Source organism: Saccopteryx bilineata, chromosome 6, assembly GCF_036850765.1.
Source record: "Saccopteryx bilineata isolate mSacBil1 chromosome 6, mSacBil1_pri_phased_curated, whole genome shotgun sequence".
In the NCBI taxonomy this organism is placed as follows: domain Eukaryota; kingdom Metazoa; phylum Chordata; class Mammalia; order Chiroptera; family Emballonuridae; genus Saccopteryx; species Saccopteryx bilineata.
Window position 1 is genome coordinate 151,183,424 of NC_089495.1, and position 21,069 is coordinate 151,204,492.

The 21,069-nt window shown below is 39.6% G+C and overlaps 1 protein-coding gene across 2 annotated transcripts in view; it reads right to left on the reverse strand.

The window, feature by feature from the left end:
• SV2C (synaptic vesicle glycoprotein 2C) overlaps nucleotides 1–21,069 on the reverse strand; it is a 255,816-nt gene that overhangs the window by 206,656 nt on the left and 28,091 nt on the right. Inside the window, exon 2 of one of the 2 annotated variants that reach the window (XM_066235030.1) lies at nucleotides 6,051–6,728. The exons of the other annotated variant lie outside the window; for it this stretch is intronic. Within the exon in view, the coding sequence (XP_066091127.1) occupies nucleotides 6,051–6,630 (580 nt within the window). The 5' untranslated portion in view covers nucleotides 6,631–6,728. The remainder of the gene's footprint in view (nucleotides 1–6,050; nucleotides 6,729–21,069) is intronic. 2 annotated transcript variants of the gene reach the window in all.

Genomic DNA, 21,069 nt, shown 5'->3' on the forward strand with positions numbered 1-21,069 from the left:
ATTTATAATAGTTATATCTTCCTGTTGGATTACTCCCTTTATCATTATGTAGTGGCCTTCTTTATCTCTTACTATATCCTTTGTTTTAAAGTCCAACTTGTCTGATATAAGTATTGCTACCCCAGCTTTTTTTTCATTTCCATTTGCATGAAACGTTTTTTTCCATCCTTTTACTTTCAATCTATGTGTTTCTTTTGTTCTAAGGTGTGTCTCTTGTAGACAACATATGTATGGGTCCTGTTTTCTTATCCACGCAGCTATCCTATGTCTTTTGATTGGATTATTTAATCCATTTACATTTAAGGTTATTATTGATATAGTTGTTTATTGCCATTTTCTTCTTTAAAGGTGTATTCCTTTTTTGCTATATTCTTTTCCCACTTTTATCTGTTTACAACAGGCCCCATAACATTTCCTGCAGCATTGGTCTGGTTGTAATGAATTCCTTGAGTTGTTTTTGCCTGGGAAGCTTTTTATTTCTCCTTCAATTTTAAACGATAGCCTTGCTGGATAAAGTAGTCTTGGTTGTAGGTTCTTGTTCTGCATTACTTTGAATATTTCTTGCCATTCCCTTCTGGCCTCAAGTGTTTCTGTTGAGAAGTCGGATGTCATCCTTATGGAGGCTCCTTTGTAGGTGATAACTTTTTTTTCTCTTGCAGCTTTTAATATTTTCTGTTTATCGCTTAGCTTTGGTATTTTAATTATGATGTGTCTTGGTGTAGGTTTCTTTGGATTTCTCTTTAATGCAGTCCTCTGTGCTTCTTGGACTTGTGAGAGTTTCTCTTGCATTAATTTAGGGAAGTTTTCAGCTATGATATGATTGAACAAAGTCTCTATCCCTTGTTCTTTTTCTTCTTCTTCAGGAACCCCTACGATGCAGATGTTATTTCTCTTCAGGTTGTCACAGAGCTCTCTAAGAGTTTCCTCTGACTTTTTGAGTCTCTTTTCTCTTTTCTTCTCTGCTTTCATGCCTTCATGAAACTTCAGTTGTCCTCTAACTCACTGAGTCGATCCTCAGCTATATCTATCCTGTTTTTAATTCCTTCCATTGTGGTCTTTATTTCTGATATTGTATTTGTCATCTCCGACTGATTCTTTTTTATACTTGCTATTTCTTTATTTAGGTGTTCATAATGACCATCCATTGTTGTTCTAAGATCCCTAAGCATCCTTACAATCATTATTTTGAACTCTGCATCTGGAAGTTTGATTATTTCCATATCACTCAGTTCATCTCCTGAAGGTGTCTCTTGTGGTTTCATTTGGATTGCACTTCTTTGTCTTCTAATTATCTGTTTTTGGGTGTTTTATTTGTAGAGTTGGTTGAGTCTAAGCTTGGTGTTGTCTGCCTCCAGTCTTCAGTTGTGTTATTTCTAGGTCTTCTTGGGTTGGTATCAGCTGTTATCTGTAATCCACTTTCGGATTTGGGCAGCTTTGAAGTCTTGATTTGTTTGTTTTCTTAACAGGTGATAGTCTTGTTTACTGATCTCAGCAGGGGGCTTCCTTGAAACTGTATCCAGGAATGTGATGGGTGTAACCTGAGACTCTGAAGGCCTCTTTAGCCAGCTAATCTCACTGGAGGCAGGGTGTTTTCTCAGCTTCAGTAGGGGGAGGTATATCTCAGATCTCCATGGAGACCTGAGTTACTGCCCCTCCTCCCCACTTCTTTTCAGCTGTGTCTTGTTGTGCTGATTGGAGCTGGAGAGATGTCCAGAGATCTCTGATCCGGAAGCACTTCAGCTCTGTTTTGTGAAAGGTTCAGTCCCTCCCCCCAGCTCTGGCTGCCTCCAGCACAGATGAGTCAGCTTTTTTAGTTCATTTCCTGCCTTCCTTAGCCCCTCACAGTCAGTCCCTCCCCCTGTCCTTTCCACTTGGGAAATTAGCTGGTCTTTTCAACACACCTCGCTGCCTGGTAGCCAGGCAAGTGGCTGTGAGCAGTAGTTTATGCTCTTTTCCCTGTGTGAGATCCCCTCTGGGCTCTCAGCCCCACCCCCCCCCTGTTCCTGTAAGCAGAGGAGATTCAGGCGCTCCCTACCAGGTTTGTTGTGGCTTCTTTGCTCCTTGGTTTTTGAGAACTGTTCTTGCAGTTCAGAGTTGGTTTTTCATGCTGATTTTTCCTAAATTGATTTGTATTCCAGTTTGGTGGTGAGAGCTGTGCGTCTGTGCATCTGCCTACTCCGCTGCCATCTTTTTCTCCCTCATTATTCTTATGTTGCTCTTTCTGATGGAGTCAGACTATTCCTGTAGGGCTTTCTCATTTTTTTTTAAAAATTCATGAGACCCTCTTCTCTCTGTAGTGTTTTTAGTTGCCTGTCTTTATGTCACTAATTCTCTCCTCTATTTGGCCTATTGTGTTAGCTAAGTTTGTTACCTCATTTTTTAGTTCATGAATTGAGGTTTTCATATCTGATTCATTTTCAAAGTTTCAATTTCATTGGTGATGTATTCTTTTTGTTCATTGAATTTTTTTTGAGCTCCTTAAATTGCCTTTCTTTATTTTTTTGTATTTCCCTGAGTATTTTTAGGGCTTCAATTTTAAATTCTCTGTCATTTAACTCCAAGATTTCCAAGCAATTGAAGTATTTTTCTATAGATTTTTTCTTATCTATCTGAGCTACATCTCTGTGTTTTGTCAATATCCATGATATTTGATTTCTTTTCCTTAATGGCATTTGAGAGTGGTATTGTTAATAACACTAATAAGAGATGATAAAATAAATTGAGAACATGAAAATTCTATTGTGCTAAGTGGAATCAAAATTACATGGAACAGAGAGCCAGAGTTGGGGGGAAATTACAAAGAGATTAAAATGAAGTGAAAACACACAAAATGCCACAAATAAAAAATTTGAATCAAGAATAAAATGATTTGTTTGTAAATAATGATCGAATAAGAAAAAAAGTGAAAGAGAAAGAAAAAAAGAAATAATTGAAAAAATTCAGTGAAAAATTAAAATTCTATTGTATTACTTGGAACAAAAACTACATAGAATGGAGAGCTGAAGTTGGGGGAAATGATAAAGAGATAAAAAACAAAGTAAAAAGCACTCAAATGCTACAAAGAAAATATTTTAATCCCCCCAAAATAATTTGTTTGTGAATGACGATTGAATGAGAGAAAGTGAAAGAAATAAAAAGAAACAAGAAGAAAAAAAAGAGTTAAGGTTTTTGGAATATAACCTGCATAGAAAAAAAACAAGAATGGAAAATGTAACACCTATGGGTAATGAAGTTTAAAATGAAAAGGAAAGAATAAAATGGAAAGAGGATAAAATGACCAAGGTGGAAAAAAAAAAAGAAAAATACAGAAAAAAATGGAAAAAAATTATAAAAAATGATTCTTTCCTGGTTTTGAGTGGTTATCTTCTTTTTCCTTTCTTCTTTCTCTTTTTGGCTGGTGGCGCTGTACCCCAGGTTTTGCCCCTGTGGCACTCTTGAGTAGAGATTTGTAGTTGATGTGTCACTATGGTTATGACATAAACTAGACCTCAGTCCTATTGGTAGGCAGGGCTTGTTAGGGTTTGCAGGCTCTGACAATGGGAGAGTCAGGTTTCCGAGTGCCTTTCCCTATGTCTCTCCTTCCTGAGCCAGCAGCCTGGGGACCCATCTGTGAAGTTGCCCCAGCCACTGTTTGGAGAGAAAGAGGCTCTAAGAGCTGCAAAGTCCCCTCTTCAGCCCTGCTCAAAGCACAATTCTGGGTAAGGCTTTGCCAGTCAGAGCCACCAGCATAAGCAGGCAGGGCTGGAAGCTGATTGCTTTTCAGGTGTCTTTCTAAGAACCTCTGGGCATGTCTGGTATGCCTCAGTGCTCCGCAGGTCTACTCTCCCCAGGCTTTTTTCCCTTGTGCTCTGTTTAGGAAGCATACAGCCCAGTCCGCACCACTTCCGCAGTGCTCTCTGAGGTCTGCTCTATGGGAATGCGCTTTGTAACCTGTATTGGCTGGTGGGAAGATGCCCCAGCCACTGCCTGCAGAGCAAAAGGCCCTAAGAGCTGCCAAGTCTCTCCTCCAGGTCCACTCAAAGGACAGTTTTGGGTAAGGGTTTTTCAACCAGAGCCGCCAGCATAAGCAGGCAGGGCAGTGAGCTGACTGTGGGTCAGGTTCCTTTCTAAGGGTCCCTGGGTATGTCTAGTTTGCCTCAGTGATCAATGGGTCTTATCTCCATAGGCTTCTCCCTAGTGCCTTGTTTGGTAGCCTGTAGTAAGTTGCTTGCGAGCCCTGCCCAGCACCCAGCCCCCACCACTTCCTCAGGTCTGCTCCGCAAGAATGTGCTTTGTAACCTGTATTGGCTGGTGGAAGCACCTCGCCCAGACAGGTCCAGGCCTAGTGATCTGTCCTTGCTCACTTCCTGTGCTATTGGTTGGAGAGTGAGGACCACACAGAAACTCTGGCTACAGCACATGCAGAAGTCCACTGCTGAGAGTTTCTGGCCTAGCCCCTCCCTCCGTGAACGTACTCATCCATGCCAGAAGTGCCAGGTGGAGCCACTTGCATACTGCCAGTAATTGCAGACCAGGAGTGAACAAAGCCCAAAGCCACTCTGGTGCTGGTCTCCACAGGCAACCCGCTTGCCCACCTCTGCCAGAGTCTGCCACTTGCACTAGCTCCACATCTGCAATCTCAGGCTGAGCTGCCAGTGCGCTCTCTCCCCAGCTTGATCGTCTGCCCTAGTCCAGCTTCTTCCCTCTCCCTCAGCCCTCCTTTCCTCTCAGGTCTGTGAAAGCAACCCTTCCTTAGATCAGTGAGGAAAATTGAATACTCCGTTGTCCATCTTATTTCCTTCAGAGTGGATTGTATATTCAGCCCCTTTTCGCCCAATTGTACCTTTGTTTTTGTATGTGTATTTCAGATATTTCTGAGATTGTTTTTTTTTTGTCTCTAGTTGTTGAATTTGTTAAAATTTCAGGGAGATATCAGGAGCACCCCTCATGGCACCATATCTCTGATGTCACTTATGAGTATAACATTTCTTAATGAAGTGACAAGGCTTCTACAAAAAAGAGTTATATATTTTGGTTTTGCAAGTTTCAATTTTAAAAAGTCCCTTGGAAAGTGAGATAACAGTTATTCTTATTCTCTTGCACAGACTCTGAAACACATAAAGATTTAATATGCACATAAACGTTTTCTCTGAGGTATGCTTAGCAAAAGGCACCAAGCGTTTGAAGTAGACTCATAAGTTGTTGGGGATATTCTGCTGCATACATATTTCTCTGCCTTCTTACAGTCACTGCACAAGGGAAATAAGTGGGTGTATTAACGACAGCTTTGCAACAATAGGAATCTTGAGTGCATGGCAACTTTATAACAAATTACAAATCTGCTATCTAAATATTTTATAGGGAGGTCATATTATTTTAATACATATTGAAATATTAATATGATTTGAAATAGATTTTTAAATCCTATGAGAATATAAAGTTTTTCTAGTTTAGGCACAAAGGTATGAACTCTAAAAAAGATAGAAAAAGTCATGCAAAGAAAAATCTATGAATAAGACTAATTGAAAAAAATTAACAAGAAAACATACACATAGGTTAGTAGAAAAATAAAAATTAGCAGAGTCCCAAAGTATTTAAACCATATGATTATACATAAAACTTAAAATTTGGAATTTGAAATCACACTTGTCGGAATTTCATATAATTAACCTCTGTATTTAGAAACATGTCAAATAAGTTTCATATAACAGTTTCATCAACTTCCAAGGGCATACCTTTGGAAGTTAATAAAAGATAAACCAATGTAACATTTATAATAGCATATGTTAAAATATATATCTTTAACTTACATTGAAATGTATGAAAGTATAAGTCAGATTGATGGGTAGATATAAATAGAGCTGATAAAGAAAATATAATAAATGTTAACTATAGAATATAAGTGGTGGATATATGGATAAGTCTTTTGATGATTCCTTTGTATGTTTAAAATTTTTCACAATGCTGTTAGAAAAAAATACATTGCTCTAGATAAAATGTATTTATTCTATTTGTTAACTGTGTCCAACAAACTAGTTTCAGAATTTGTCTCTCTGACTTGATGCACTTACCCAGCCATCCGGATCCTGAATTTGGTATGCATAAGTCTGTTTCAGCACTGGGCAACACAAAGCCAACAACAAACACCTCCACACCATCTGCCATGAGGGCCATGCCCAGGACAAAGAAAAGGGCCCACTGAAAACGGCCATGACCACACTCTTGGATTATCAGCTCATACTGTTGAGCTAGTTCTTCCTCATCAGCTTTCCTCTCTGACTCCAGCTCCTGTCGGTCCTTGTACTCATCGCCCTTGGGCTGCCCTATCGACACCATGCTGTTTTTCTCTTGGTTCATAGTGGGGATTCCCTGATACTCTCCTTCATAGATTTCATCATCTTCATCATGACCCTCAGTCGCTTCACTGGAGCCTTCGTCATCATTGGCCTCCTCATTATAGGTTTCTCCATGTGTGTAATAGTCATTGTCCTCTTCTTCATCCTGGAATCGACTGTAGGACCTCTGGGTGTATTCATTCTGGGCCCGGTCCACTGCTTGAGTCACCTTCTTTACTGTTTGTTTCTTCACCTCTTTGGCAATGTCCTTGGCACCCTTCACCAGTGAAGTCCTATCCTTGTAAGAGTCTTCCATCTTATCTCAACTTATGGCCAGTGAGAAGATAGGAATTGTTCACAGACTGTTCAGTGGTTCAGCCCTGACAGCATCATCCACTTTGGGTTTAAAAGGAACTGCAAAAAAAGAAAAACCACAGGAGATATTTATTATTCCATTCTGTGTCTTTTTCACCATCTATTTCATGATGTCTTTGCACTGCCCCCTCAGACTAAAACACATTCTTAGCATTTCTTTTCTTTGGTATTACCATATACATGCACAGTAGATGCTGGTTCTCTGCTCAAGTGTGGTCAGCACTGGAAGTCTTTACTGTTATTACTATTGTTTTGTCTTTAAGGATCCCTCTGTAACTTTGCATTGAATGCACAGGGATTCCTCTGATAATAAAACAAGATATTTGTCACCTTCCAAAGTATATCCAACATATTTTGAAAGTGCTACAAAGATACACCCTAACAGAAAAATAATATTGTGCACACACATATACACACACTACAAAGGCAACACCGGAATATGAGAACAATCCTATCTGGCTTTATTGCCTTACATTGAAAAGAACAACAACAACAAAATATTGAGAGCCCTATATACAGTGCTATTAAATCATTTGTATATTTGTGAACTGTATTTTCCCTCTACTTTTATTGTATTTCCTTCCTATAAATGAAACAAAGACTCACATGGCACCCAAAACTGACAATGAGTATTTTCCCCTACAATAGCAGTCGTGTCATTAGTAAATTGGCAGAGTTCATCCCATGATTTCACAGATGCCTTTGATAATCATTGAATAAGAACATTTGGCTTGTTCACTAGGTGGTATGCCTTTTCAGAAAGCACCCCCAAGACAGTAGGATCAGGTAAGCCACATGCAATGTCCCTTCACAACCCCACACTATAAATAGTCTAGGCTCTGTCTCTACCTTCTTCATCTCTGGACACCCTCCCCCCCCACCACACACATACATGTTCACATGCACATACCCTCCCTCCCACCTTGTCCTGACTAATCATTGGGTTTCCTTTCTCACTGACAGTCTCCTCCTAGGTTTTGGCTTATTACATTTGGGCTGACCTCAGTGTAACTCATCTTTTACTTGTCCACTGAGCTATCTCTTTTGGTGGCCCAAGTGAACCAATGTTAGGTTTACCCTTGTACTTAGATTATATAAAGGTGAAAAACTCATTTTCCCCCATCATTAATCCCTAAGCCCTATGCTGGGCAGCATTCCAACAATGACTTATGGGATGGTCATTTCTACTTCTTCCTTTTGCATCGAGTATGAAATTCTTGGTAAGTGGCTATTACAAACATACATTTAAACTACTCAAACATCACAAACAAACCAAACAATAAAGACAAAAAGATGTTTGTTTATAAAGGGACTGTGCATCATTACCACTGAATACCAACAAATACCTTATAGGCAAAACAGAGGCATAGCTCTGCACAGACCTGTGTTTTGGAAGATGACAAAATAAAATTAAAATAAACATATAACTACAAGATTTTTTTTTGCCTAATGTCTTAATAAAGGATTTTTCTGTTTGTTTTCCTTTTTCTTTCTTTTTGCAGAGCTCAGAGTCAGGGGAAGGGAGTGATTCATGAGAGTCAAAAGATAAATACAAAGGGAAAGCAGTAAGACAAGAGGTTGGGGATGGAGTGCTCATAAATTCAAGAAGGAGGCAAGAAAAAAGAGAAGGGGAATGAAAATAAGCAATGATGGAGAAGGAGAGACATTTCCTACTGTAAAAAGCGAAAGCAAAATGAAAACATTTCACACAGTAAGTGAAGCCAACTGCTCTGTAACACATGAATCGGTGACCATGTCGACACTGCACACCAGCAGCTTCCCCTGCACAACAGCACCTTACACACCGGGAAGCCAGATCCAAAGACTGAGAGTGTGAGAGTGGAGCCTGAGCGGCCAGAAACACCCCCGATCCGCACGCAGAATGGCAGTGCCTGCCAGTGATGGAAAGCTTCTGCAATCGCTTTTTTAAAAAATAAATAGTAAATACACTCACTGCATTTGGCTTTTCTGCTTTTGCTCTCAGACATAAATATTCTTATAACATGCTTTGAGGGGCTCTTACCCCCCCCCCAAAGTCTTGTGGTGGAGCCACTCTAGATAGAAGACAGGCATGATGTCTAGAACATCATATTTATGTTAGAGAAGTACATAATTCTAACACCCTAAATAATCCAGTCATGTGAGCAATGAAAAAATAAAAAGAATTTTACAACTCAACATTTCAGTTTTTGCCTGACTAGGAAGTGGTGAGACTCTCTCTTTTCCTGCCTGTCTTTCCCTATCTGTCCCTCCTCTCTCTCTCTCTCTCTCTCTCTCTCTCTCTCTCTCTCTCTCTCACACACACACACACACACACACACACACACACACACACACACACAATTCAGTTTTGAAAAGAGCTTTTTGTAAAAATCTTAATCTGGCACAAAACAAAGAATGTATGTGTAAGTTTTCTTTGCGCCTCATGCCCCAAATCCAGGTTCTGATGACTCTCAGATCCTTGATGGAAGAAACTGGGTCCTGCAGTTTGTAGTCTTATCAAAGCAAAGAAGAGTATTCCACACTTTTGTATAAATAAGGGCAGATATGAATACTTATTTTAAAATTCTGTATAAAATCAGAGGGTTGTAGATGTTGCCACTGGAGAAAACTGGGTGAAGGGTAGAAGGGTATAGGAGATCTCTGTGTGTTATTTCTTACAACTGCATGTGATCAACAATGTTACCCAAATAAAATGTCAAACAAGAGAACAAGTTTGTACCATCCTTACTAAGCAATCTTAAAAAATGTGCAAGTTGCCTGACTAGGGGGCAGAGAATTCAGGGGCAGAGTTGTAGTCTATGGCTATTCTTACCTCTGGTAAATGCAACAGTGAAAAAAAGCCTGGCTCATTCCAGAGATCACCAGGAACATGGCAAATTGGTATCTGAGATGGAAGGTCATGGCTGCATTAAAGCAGTAGCTCAAAGTGTGGCGTGCACAGCAGCTGCGGCCTACGAGGATGTTCAAGAGTAGTTGCATATTGTATCATCAATGTCTGCAAACAATATACCTCTGTTTTGGGGTGAGTCACTAAATAATATGTTCTATGCACCATTTTAATGAAAAAATTATAAAGGTTTGGTTTCATACTTACTCTATGTCAGGCATTATGCTTAGAACTTTATATATATTCTTTTATTCCTTTATTTAATTCTTACTTTAATGCTACAGAATGAATATTATAGTCTCCATTCTACAGGTGAGAAAATTAATTAGCCTAAGGTTACAAAGCTTGTCAGAGAGATGCTGGGACTCATGCTCAGGTGCATCTGACCCCAAAGGCTTGCCTCTAATTCCCATCTGCCCCTCACGGGGCTTTGGCTGGGTCTTATTAAATATAGTAGCATCCTTCCTAGTCTTTCTGGGTACTTGTTTTTCGAGTACAAAAATGATTTTATAGTCTCTTTGCTAACTTGAAGATTCTGAAACAAGGAGAATTATTGTGATATGTTTCATCAGTGGTGGGATTCATATGAATACTAATTCCAAAATATGGTCTTGTATGTTCAAACAAACTATCCTAGGATGGTGGCTGTACTTCAGAAGACAACATAGTCATGTTACATGAGATATCAGTGGGCCAGGAGGACAGGAGAGAAGGCAAAGTGACAAACCTCTAACAACCTCAGAGAAGTCCATGCTGCCCCTTCTCTTTCACTCCAGTCAGTGCACTTCTCCAGGGAATAACAGTGATGGTAATTACCGTCAGCATAGTGAGGATCAAATGAGTTGATGTGTATATTGTGTTCAGGACAGAATTTGACATATATAAAATGTGTTTATTTCAAGTTTCCCAGAAGGAGACCGAGTGATGAGAAATCAGGCATAAATCATTTATTAAAAAAGAACTGGTGAGGCAATGGAGAAAGGTGGTAAGGGAGGGCACAGTTGAAGCAGGGCTTCTATGTTAGGCAGAGTCCCATGGTGTGAGGTTCAGCCTGATCCTCAGTTATCATTCTGAATAACTCAGGAGCATAGTTATACCTTAGAGCTTTCATTTTCCAACACTACCCACTATTGACTAAGGGCTACTCAAAGGTGAAGATGGACTATAGGCACTTCCAGCTCTCTACACCAAAAGCAGTCCCAGTAGAACCATGGGTAGTCCTCTAAAGAGGTGGCCTGCTGGCTGGTAGAAGCCAAGGCATGCTGCAGCCAGGAGAGGAGAGCTCAGAGACAACAACGAAGGAAAGGGATCCAAGAGGCTCTATCTGGGCAGAACTTCAATAAGCGTTTCCTGCCAGAATAGTATCTGTAAGAGATTAATAGTATCTCTTACAATAGACATTTAATAAAACTTGTTTAGATGCCCTACAAACCAAATTAATGGTAGGGTCCACAGCTGATTAAAAACATTTTACAGAAGTGGCCATCACCACCCAAAAATATTTACAGCAAAGTTTATCTGGTATATTTAATGATCTGCACAATCATTGTGTGTCAGTCTCTTTGCACAAATTGTAAGTTATACACATAAATGAGAGTCATTCTGACAAAGCAGAGTTTTAATTCCTTTTTTCTTTCATAGTTTATGCCAAACAGTCTTTACCCATAACACCAATGCTATTTCAAAACTGCCCCACACATGTTCCCGTCATGCACAGCCCACGTGCACACAGGTGTTTCTTTTAGCTGCCCCACTCTGTGCCCAGACCCCCAGTCCTTCCTTCAGCTTTCTCCCTCATAACCACCAACGCCAAAAGATCTTGGATAGATCTCCCTCTCCAAATCATTCTAGAATCTTCTGGATTCAGAGAAAGTCCATCCTTTTAGTAATTATATTTAAGCAGCTTTAATAACATTGTATCCTCATGAAGCAATTATAACAACAATAATAGATCATCTATTATTATGTTGTCCATGTGCTAAGCACTTCAGAGGTATCAATGCACAAAAATAACCTACTCAACAGTCCTATGTGGTGGGTACTTTTAAAACCCCCATATTACAGATGAGGAAACATGAACCTGCTCAGTAAGAATTCAAACTCAGACAACCCTACTCTGAGTACCCACTACATCTACTCTGAGTGACAATGGGAGCATGTGATGGAACTAGAGATGGGAAACAGCAGAGCTGTAGTTAAAGACGGCCCCCACTTCCACACCTGGCTATAGGATCCTCTAAAGCAGTGGTCCCCAACCTTTTTTGGGCCACAGATTGGTTTAATGTCAGAAAATATTTTCACAGACCGGCCTTTGGGGTGGGACAGATAAATGTATCATGTGACTGAGACAAGCGTCAAGAGTGAGTCTTAGACGGATGTAACAGAAGGAATCTGGTCTTTTTAAAAAATAAAACATCATTCAGACTTAAATATAAATAAAACAGAAATAATGTAAGTTATTTATTCTTCCCTGCGGACTGGTACCAAATGGCCCACAGACCGGTACTGGTCCGCGGCCCAGGGGTTGGGGACCACTGCTCTAAAGTACTTGCATATTCTAGTGTGTTGGAATTGGGGAGAGGGGCTCATGAAATTACAACCCTCTTTTCCTGCTAATTCAGATCTGTTGGAGACATTCAACCCAGAAGACAAATGGCAATAGAATGCTGGCTGCTGGAGAAGTATGTCCACACTTCATCCCTGATTCCATACCTTCTTCCCAGTCCAGGCGTGCTGGACCACGCAGGACTCCTTCCTGAGGTGGGTGGGAGAGGCTATCCAGGGAACTGTCCACACCGCACATAGTGGATCTCCCTTAGGTCTGAGGCCAGCAGGCCAAGGTCTTTCCCCAAATTCACCAGAGAAATCACTTTGTCTTACCTGTGGGGACATGTATGGGTGGGTCAGGGAGAATCTGCAAGTGTGTTTCCCACATTTGTCTCTCCTGGGGAACAGAGAAAACTCCTGACCTCAGTGGAAACCTGAGAAGTGGAAATAAAGTTCCACCTAAACTCAGTGCTGTATCATTTTGGCCAATACTATAGCAGAGCACACCAGCCGCCCCAATAAGGGCCATATCACTTTCCATATTTTATAAGATATAACATAAAAATAATCACATGTGATGAAATTATGATAATGTCATAAAACAGGGCTTCATTAAAATAAAAGGACAAGAAAGTGACTATCCCAAATTTGAAATAAGTCCAGAAATAATTTGAGGGACACTATAATGCATCACTCCAAACTGATATACACTTTTATCTATGATTAATATCATAAAGAAAGGCAACATATATATAATATTGCCCACCCACATTTTAAGTAGGGTTGATTGCAAATAACTAGATACCTTTAAGCTGATTCATATATAACCGAAAATGGTGATTTAAAAAAAATGCTTAAATTTATTGCACTGAGGTATACTTTACATTCAATAAAATGCTCCAGTGATTATTAGAAGAACATAGTCCAAGAGATTTGGGGCCATAATACACTTATTCTGGCAGGAAATGCTTATTGAAGTACTTATTTAACACAGGTTTGAAATCTCTGGACATTATATATATTAATTCCATGAAAAAGGTCAGCATATGCATTTTGGTGGCCTGGAGACAGGTGGCCTACAGGCAGCAGAAAGATGAGAAGGCCTTGTAGGAGCTTTAAGTACCCTATAAAAACATTCACATCACTACTGTATGCAGTCTAACTTTGTGTAATAGTGAGGGGATTTGAATACCAGAGGGTATTGAAAGACCAGAGTTAAAATGCAGTACCCTGTATCTGCAGTAAGACAGTATTCTTAAAAGAAGCTTTTGGGAGGGAGAAGAGCACATTTTGAGATGAGGGAATAGATACTGACCTATCATCCCAGCCTGTCCAAATCTTGGACATCACACTTATCATTGAAGGATGCCTCTTGTCCTCCAATCCTTTAAACTTTTGTGTAAATCCCCATTCTTCAAAGTGCAGTTCTAAAGCCACATTTTCATGAGGTAATTTCCTTTCATTGCTGCTCAACCTAATCACACCTTCCCAGTTAAGCATGGTTAGTTTCCCCCTGGCATTCAGTCATGTCTCATTTATGGTTTACCCATGAATACTATGGTATTCCCTATTAGAACATAAGCTCTCTGAAACGGGAAGCTGGCAAAATAAAACACTGAAGAGCAGTGTTATGAAACAAGGACATCAGCACCATAGAGGGCCAACTCACAGGTCAGTATTTCCTCACAGTGCAATCTGCAGCCTGTGGTTCTGCAAGTGCTCTGAGAGAAGAAGGTCCCATAGGAAAATAAACTGGGGACAATTCTATCTTACAGTTCATCTATCCTTCTCGAGGAGAGTCACAACACAAAGTTTGTTATGAAGAACCTGTTTAAATGTGTCACCCAACCGTTTCCCCAGTTTCCTAACCCTGCCCTCAACATGACACCACTGAGCACTTCTCATTACACACTCAGGGAAGAGCCGTATAAAGATAAACACCAAGACCCTTTAGAATTCGACTGTCTCTATTATAAAACACCACAAAACTTACTAATTAGAATTAATTGAGGGAAGCAAGATGAAAGGCAGAAAGTCTACATTAAATAATATTTCTAAAATGAAATACAGTATTTCTTTCAAGTCTATCAAAAACTGGTTAAGTTTTCAAAATGTAACTTCATGATTTTAAACAGACTTGCTATGAAAATAAAAAGTATTTAGCATATCTGCATCTTTTCAAGTAATAAGTCATTCCAGGAGCCTGAAAAATATAAATTTTAATTATATTAACCTACTCTTTATGCAATTTTGACACAATTAATTTTTTTTTTTTGTATTTTTCCGAAGCTGGAAATGGGGAGAGACAGTCAGACAGACTCCCGCATGCGCCGACCGGGATCCACCCGGCACGCCCACCAGGGGGCGATGCTCTGCCCCTCCGGGGGGTTGCCATGTTGCGACCAGAGCCACTCTAGCGCCTGGGGCAGAGGCCAAGGAGCCATCTCCAGCGCCCGGGCCATCTTTGCTCCAATGGAGCCTCGGCTGCGGGAGGGGAAGAGAGAGACAGAGAGGAAGGAGAGGGGGAGGGGTGGAGAAGCAGATGGATGCTTCTCCTGTGTGCCTTGGCCGGGAATCGAACCCGGGACTTCTGCACTCCAGGCCGACGCTCTACCACTGAGCCAACCGGCCAGGGCGACACAATTAATTTTCTTTATGAAAAACTGCTCTCCTAACCCAGGGTAACATGGCCTCAGCAGTTGTCTAAACCTCTACAAATTCCACATTAGTGAAATCTAAAAGCCTGCTCCAAATAACAAGCCTATTCATGTATGTAAACTTTTCTGAAGGTCTTAGACCTCTTGATAGAAGGAATATTCTCAAGTGAGTCAAACTGATCAATATTTTCTTGAAGAACTATCTGAAGTCAACTTAGTACAGCAATGTTTTTTCTGATTACAAAACTAAAATACACTTAATAATTGAAATATTCAGAAAGTCACAAAGAATTTTTTAAAAGTATGTATTTCTGCCACTCAGAGATTCCCACTCTTAACAATTAGCAATTATATTTCCAGTCTTCAGGTTATGCAGGGACATGAACATGTGATTAATTTAGATCATACTGTAATTTAGATTTGAAGTCCTTCTCAGGTTATTCTATTATCTCTACCTCTTCAGGTGTGAATTTCTCTACTCACTGGGTTAGTAGACTATCTCAAATGGAACAGAACTTCATTACATGCTTAGTAATTCTTGCCTGTGAACACATCTTCCATAGCAGTGGTTCTCAAGGTGTGGTCTGGAGATTCCCAGAAACCCCAAGACCTTTTAAAGAATCTGCAAGTTCAAAATAATTTTGATAACAATAGAAAGATGCTATTTGACTTTTTCACTCATTTCTTCCATGAGTGTATAGCGGCATTTCCCAGAGGCTGCACGATGTGTGGTGACATTGCTCTGATGGTTAATGGAATGTATACTTGCAATTTCTTGTCTTTGAAAAGTTTCTCAGTTTTAGTGTCTAATATAGTAAATATCAATAGATATAACCTACAAAAATGAAAGTTCTTTTTGTCCTTAATAATTTTTAAGAGTGGACAATGGGTCCTGAGGCCAGATCAAGAATTCAGAACTACAGTTCTATAGGAATCCTCTTGCTTGGGCCTGTCAGTGTAGGACTTTCCTTTGACTTGGTTTCTGTGTTTCCGACAGGGTTTTGAGTTTGCCCTGCTAGATCCTCACAGGTTTCACAAAGGTCTGAACTAGTTTTTCCATCAGTAGCTCAGCTACTTACAAAGATACTGGTAGGCTCAGAATTTCCATCACAGGTGGGTGATATTTTTTCAGCCATGTCTATAATGGACAGTTATGGACTGTCCTTTCTTCCAAGTGGGAATGGGCTGTGTGTTTCTGGGTCCAAGCTTGCCTGCTAACCATATCCTGGTCACAACTTGGAAGGCACAGTGCCAGCTCCTACATGCTACTTTCTGGCACTTGAGAATTTCTTTTTGTTTTACAGTAAGCTATTACCTAAATAATACTTTGATATATCAGCCATGTATGTGGAATAGGTTTTAAAATATGCTGAATCCACCATCTTGACCCAGAGGTTGGCACTGTTACAACTTGCTTCAATTATATATTTTATATTGAAAAATGTCTAATGCTTGTACATTTTCTTCTACTATTTTTGTGGTATACTATAATGCACTTAACATGTCTCCTATCACTGTGCATTTAGGTTGTTTACACTATTTTAGTATTGTTAATAATGTAGTGATGCACACCTCTGTGTGTGCTGAGAATTCCTGGAGGCAGAGATTTCTATATAGAAATCATTGTCCCTCAGAAAGGTTGTGGCAACTTATAACTTCCAGAAGCATGTAGAACAGCCCCTATTTTCTGTGTTCTCACCTATACTGGAAATTAGTAGTTGAAATTTCTGGGAAATTAAAGAAAAGTGTTGTTTTATCATTTTAAGTTTGATTTGATTACTAGTAAAATCAAGCATCTCTTTCCTTGTGAAACCTTTTATCCTTTGCCCATTTTTGTACTGAGTTTTATAGTGGGTTTAACGATGGCCCCGAGAAAGATATATCCATGCCTCCTAACCTCCAGAACTTATGAATGTGACCTTATTTGGAAAAAAGTGTAATTAAGTTGAAGATCTTGAGTTGACATCACCCTGGATGGACCCTAAATCCAATGGCAAGTGTTATTATAACAGAGGAGAGAAGACACAAACATAGAAGGGAAGGCCATATAAGGATGAAGGCATAGACATTAGAGTTATACAGTCATAGGCAAGGAACACCTGGAGCCACTAGAAACTGGAAGAGGCAAAGAAGGATTCTCCTCTTTGGAGTGAGTGCAACCCTGCATTATCTTGAACTGTGAGAGAAAAAAATTCTGTGTTTTAAGCCACTCAGAGTAGTAATTTGTTAAGCAACAGCAAAGGAATTAGGAAACTAATATACAGTCTTTTTTTATTGAATTTTAAGAGTTATTTATCTAATAGGGCTCTAAACTATTTTGTCATATATGTTGTAAATACTTTTCTCAGATGGTCTTGTCTATGGTGTTTTTGCCATGTAAAGCTATTAAACTATTTATAGAGTCCATTAAAAGGTTCTTCATTCATGTTTTCTGCCTTAGTCATTTATTAATGCCATCCTAAACTTCCAAAATATTCATCTATATTTATTCTAATTCACTTTGGTTTCATTGTTTAATATTTAATTCTGGAATTTATTTTGCTATATTGTGAGAAAAATGAATTTTTAATACTGAGTAATCAAATATCTCAGAAACACTTATGTAAATGCTCCTTTTATAAAAGACAAAATTTCTATATGTATCAGTACCTCAGTTTTTAATTCTGTCCAATATATTTATCTACTGTTGCCCTCCTACTATTTAGCTTTGATTTTTATCACTTTGTTATAAATTTAATATCTATCAGTGCCTGTGGCCCTCATCCTTTGCAAATATTTACATATTTGCATCTCATCTACTTTCTCTTCCAAATTTGAATTAAAATTATGCTAAGAATTTTATGTTAAAATTTTCATTTAAATTTTAACAGAATTATACTGATTTCAAATTATTTTTAAGGGAATCAAAAGTCTTAAAATAGTCATCTCACCCAAAAATATGTATTTATTCAAGTCTTTTATGTAACTCTGTTTGACATTTTCTTCTGAATACTCCAGTTATTTTATAAAGAAGATGTATTTACAGATATAAATATATACATATTTAAAGTTTATAAAATTTATTAGTATATTTGTTTATTGGCTTCTTAGAACCATGATGCATATTTTGGCCACAAACTTCAGTTTCTGTCAGATCCATTCAGTGGGCTGGGAAGGGTGCCCTTTCTTATGGTAACACATCCTTCTCAGTGGGGAACAGAGGTGCTCAATTCTGACCATGGACTACAATGTGAGCTACGAGTGCTGAGTTAGCTTGATTGAGGAGAATTCATATAGAGTAAGCTCTGAACCGTGCTGACAGCCCTAGCCAGCTTTCCTCTCTAGACCCCTCTATACAACTGGGCCCTTCTCTGGTAAAGTATTAAAAGAAGTAACTTGGCAAAGCTGGCAAGAGACTTGGGGTGTCTTCAGTGTAGCCTGAAAGAATGCAGTGCTCATGGATTCTAGTCCCTAAATAGTTGCCAGGATCCTGTCAACCTCTGGGGAAACCAGATGCCTGATGAGTGTCAAAGCAATTTATATTATTAAGCATAATCAGTAACAAAACTGTTGTTCATAATTCTTACCTGTAAGTTATAGCAAGATATTCTCTTCCCTGAAATGACCAAAGACATCCTGGCAGAAGCTTTCCCTGGCATTACACAGAGACTGACTATCCATGACTGCAGTAATAACCACTCAGTGTGAATGTGGTCAGTTCTGTTTCTTTCACTGGGTACCTGTGAATCGGGTGAGGGAAACTCAGAGAAATAAAACCAGGAACTGAATTCCTTCCTGGAAGCACATGGCTTAACACAATGGCTTTTCAAAGACAGGAAGAGTAGGAGAGTGACCTCCCTTAATAACTTTCTTTATCTCCCCTGCAATTAAAATATGACCTCCAAAAGATGCAACCATTCATTCATCATGTATTTATTAAGCTCCTATTATATGCCACACACTCTTCAAGGAGCTGAAAACAAGAGGTTCAACAAAACACACACAGCTTCTGGTTGAAGGGAGCTTTCTTTCCAGTGACAAGACAGGCAACAAAACAAGTAAATCCATAGTTTCATGTAATGGTAAGTGCTACAGATAAAAATAAGTAGGGAAAGAGTTTAGAGCAGTACTGTCCCACAGGACTTCTGGTGGTGGTGGAGACACTCTATATCTGTTCTGTCCAATAAAAATAAGCCAAAAACTTACATTTACATAACCACGCCTGGCTAATAGCTAACACATTGGCCAGCGCAGGGTTAGAGAGTGCCGGTGCTATTATTATAAGAGAAGCAATCAAGGCAGGAGCCTTTGAGTAGAAGCCTGATGAAGGCCAGGCCATAAGCCATGCTGCTTCCGAAGGACTCAGAGCTTTCCAGACACAGAACAGCCAGAACAAAGACCTCAAATGGAGAAAGGCAAGGAGACCAGGTGGCTGAGCAGTCAGGGAGGGATGATGATGGAAGTGGCTGGGAACAGATCATAAATAGCTTTGAGGGCCACAGTAAGGGTCCTTGGTTTTACTCTAAGTGGGATGGGTTTACAGTAAGGGATCTAAAAGAAAGTAGCTTAATAACACCCGATCTACCTGAACACTGGAGATACCTCCTCTTTAACTAACTCTAATGAGCCCTGCTCCTTCACATCCATTATTATCTTTATTCTGACTACAATCATCTGATAATATGACAACTTCAAAATACAGGCAGCATTTATGGAATGTCTTTAAAGAAAGGTTTGAGGATAGAGAAGGATAGCTGAAAAAAAATTAAAGAGTTCCTCAGTATAGACCAAGTAATCAAATTGCAACTCCACAGTTAAATGTGGTAGGTACTTAATAAGACCTGTGGTCATTTATCCTTCTCCACATTCACTCTCTCTCTCATCAGAGCTATTTCAAAATGAGACTAGTTTCAGTTTCTCTGCTTGCCCATCACTGGAAACAGAGGAAAAGGAAACAGACCCAGACAATTATAACTGAGATAGTTGTATCTTGCATATTTAAAAGTTAACCATGGAGCTAGGGAAATACTGGTGTCAGGCAATTGTTTAGACCCAAAGATGGGACACTAAAAGCATCATATCATCCATTCTCCATCACAGGGGAACAAAGAACATGGTTGTTCCTAAATTCATGTAAAAATATCACAGCATCCCTCGAGCAAACAGATATCTTAGACATGTAATAATGACCGAAATGATTAGACATAAACAGTGATCTTGTTAGTGAGACACATACTTGGGTCCCAATACTGCTTTTGCTACTTACTAGATTTGTGACACCAGGCAAGTTATTTATGGTCTTCATTACTCAATTGAATTGTCTGTAAAAATAGGAAATAAAAATGCTCTTGGGAAGATTAAATAAAATCACAGCAAAAGGCAAAGCTTGGTACCTGTTCTCTAACCCAGTAAGTGCTAGTTTACTTGAAATTAAAGCGCACTAGAAGAATGTCTTTAAATAAAATTCATTGTCCAGTGGCAATAATGTTGGCCAGTCCCTTTCTGAAAGGAAAAATGACTATTAAACCTAGGTTGACTATGCTCTTCTCCAGCTAGGAGCCCAGGCTGGGGAGACAAAAAGCAGCAGCCTCTTTCAGAAAAGATGTACCCTGAGTGTTTAGAGCTGTTGCTGAGATACACGTTCTGGGGTTTAGCTGTAAGGCAAGCACCAGGAAGCAGGCTTATGTTTCAGCTTGCTTTTTCTGAGCAAATCAGGCAATGTGATTAACATATTTGCAGAGTTTAAGTGCAATTTAAAGGCAGAGCCAGATTTGTCAAGTCTGCCTGGCTCGTATTACATTGATAACAGTGACACACTTTCTCCTGGACCTCAGCTAATGAACTCCCTCAGATGTCAACAGGAGAAGGAAACATGCCCCCACCTCCCGCCAGGCTTGTACTGCACTCCCTTTAATGTCTGAAAACGACATATTTTCTCTTCTGCTTTGTCCATGTTTGCCTTAGTAAATATTGCATTTTGCAAGGTTCCTGGGGAGATGGCTACAAAAGCAGCTGCCTTTGTTTACTTTAGCAACTGCAAACTCCTGAGAAAGTGCCCAGAGGATATACGCAAGGGATGCTCTGCTCATTCCCATTACTTGCGCCTCTAGGAGGGAAGTATCAGAGACCTCCTTAACGCCTCCACCAGCATTCTGTGACTAAATGCGGGTGCATCTTGAAGAACAAGTGTTTTAGGGGTGCTCAGGTACCCACAGCATGACCCACAAAGCAAGATAACTGCAGTGTTCATTGACTTCATGTTCCATGTTCTGCCCAGGGTTTTTTTTAGAAATAGATACTGTGGCAT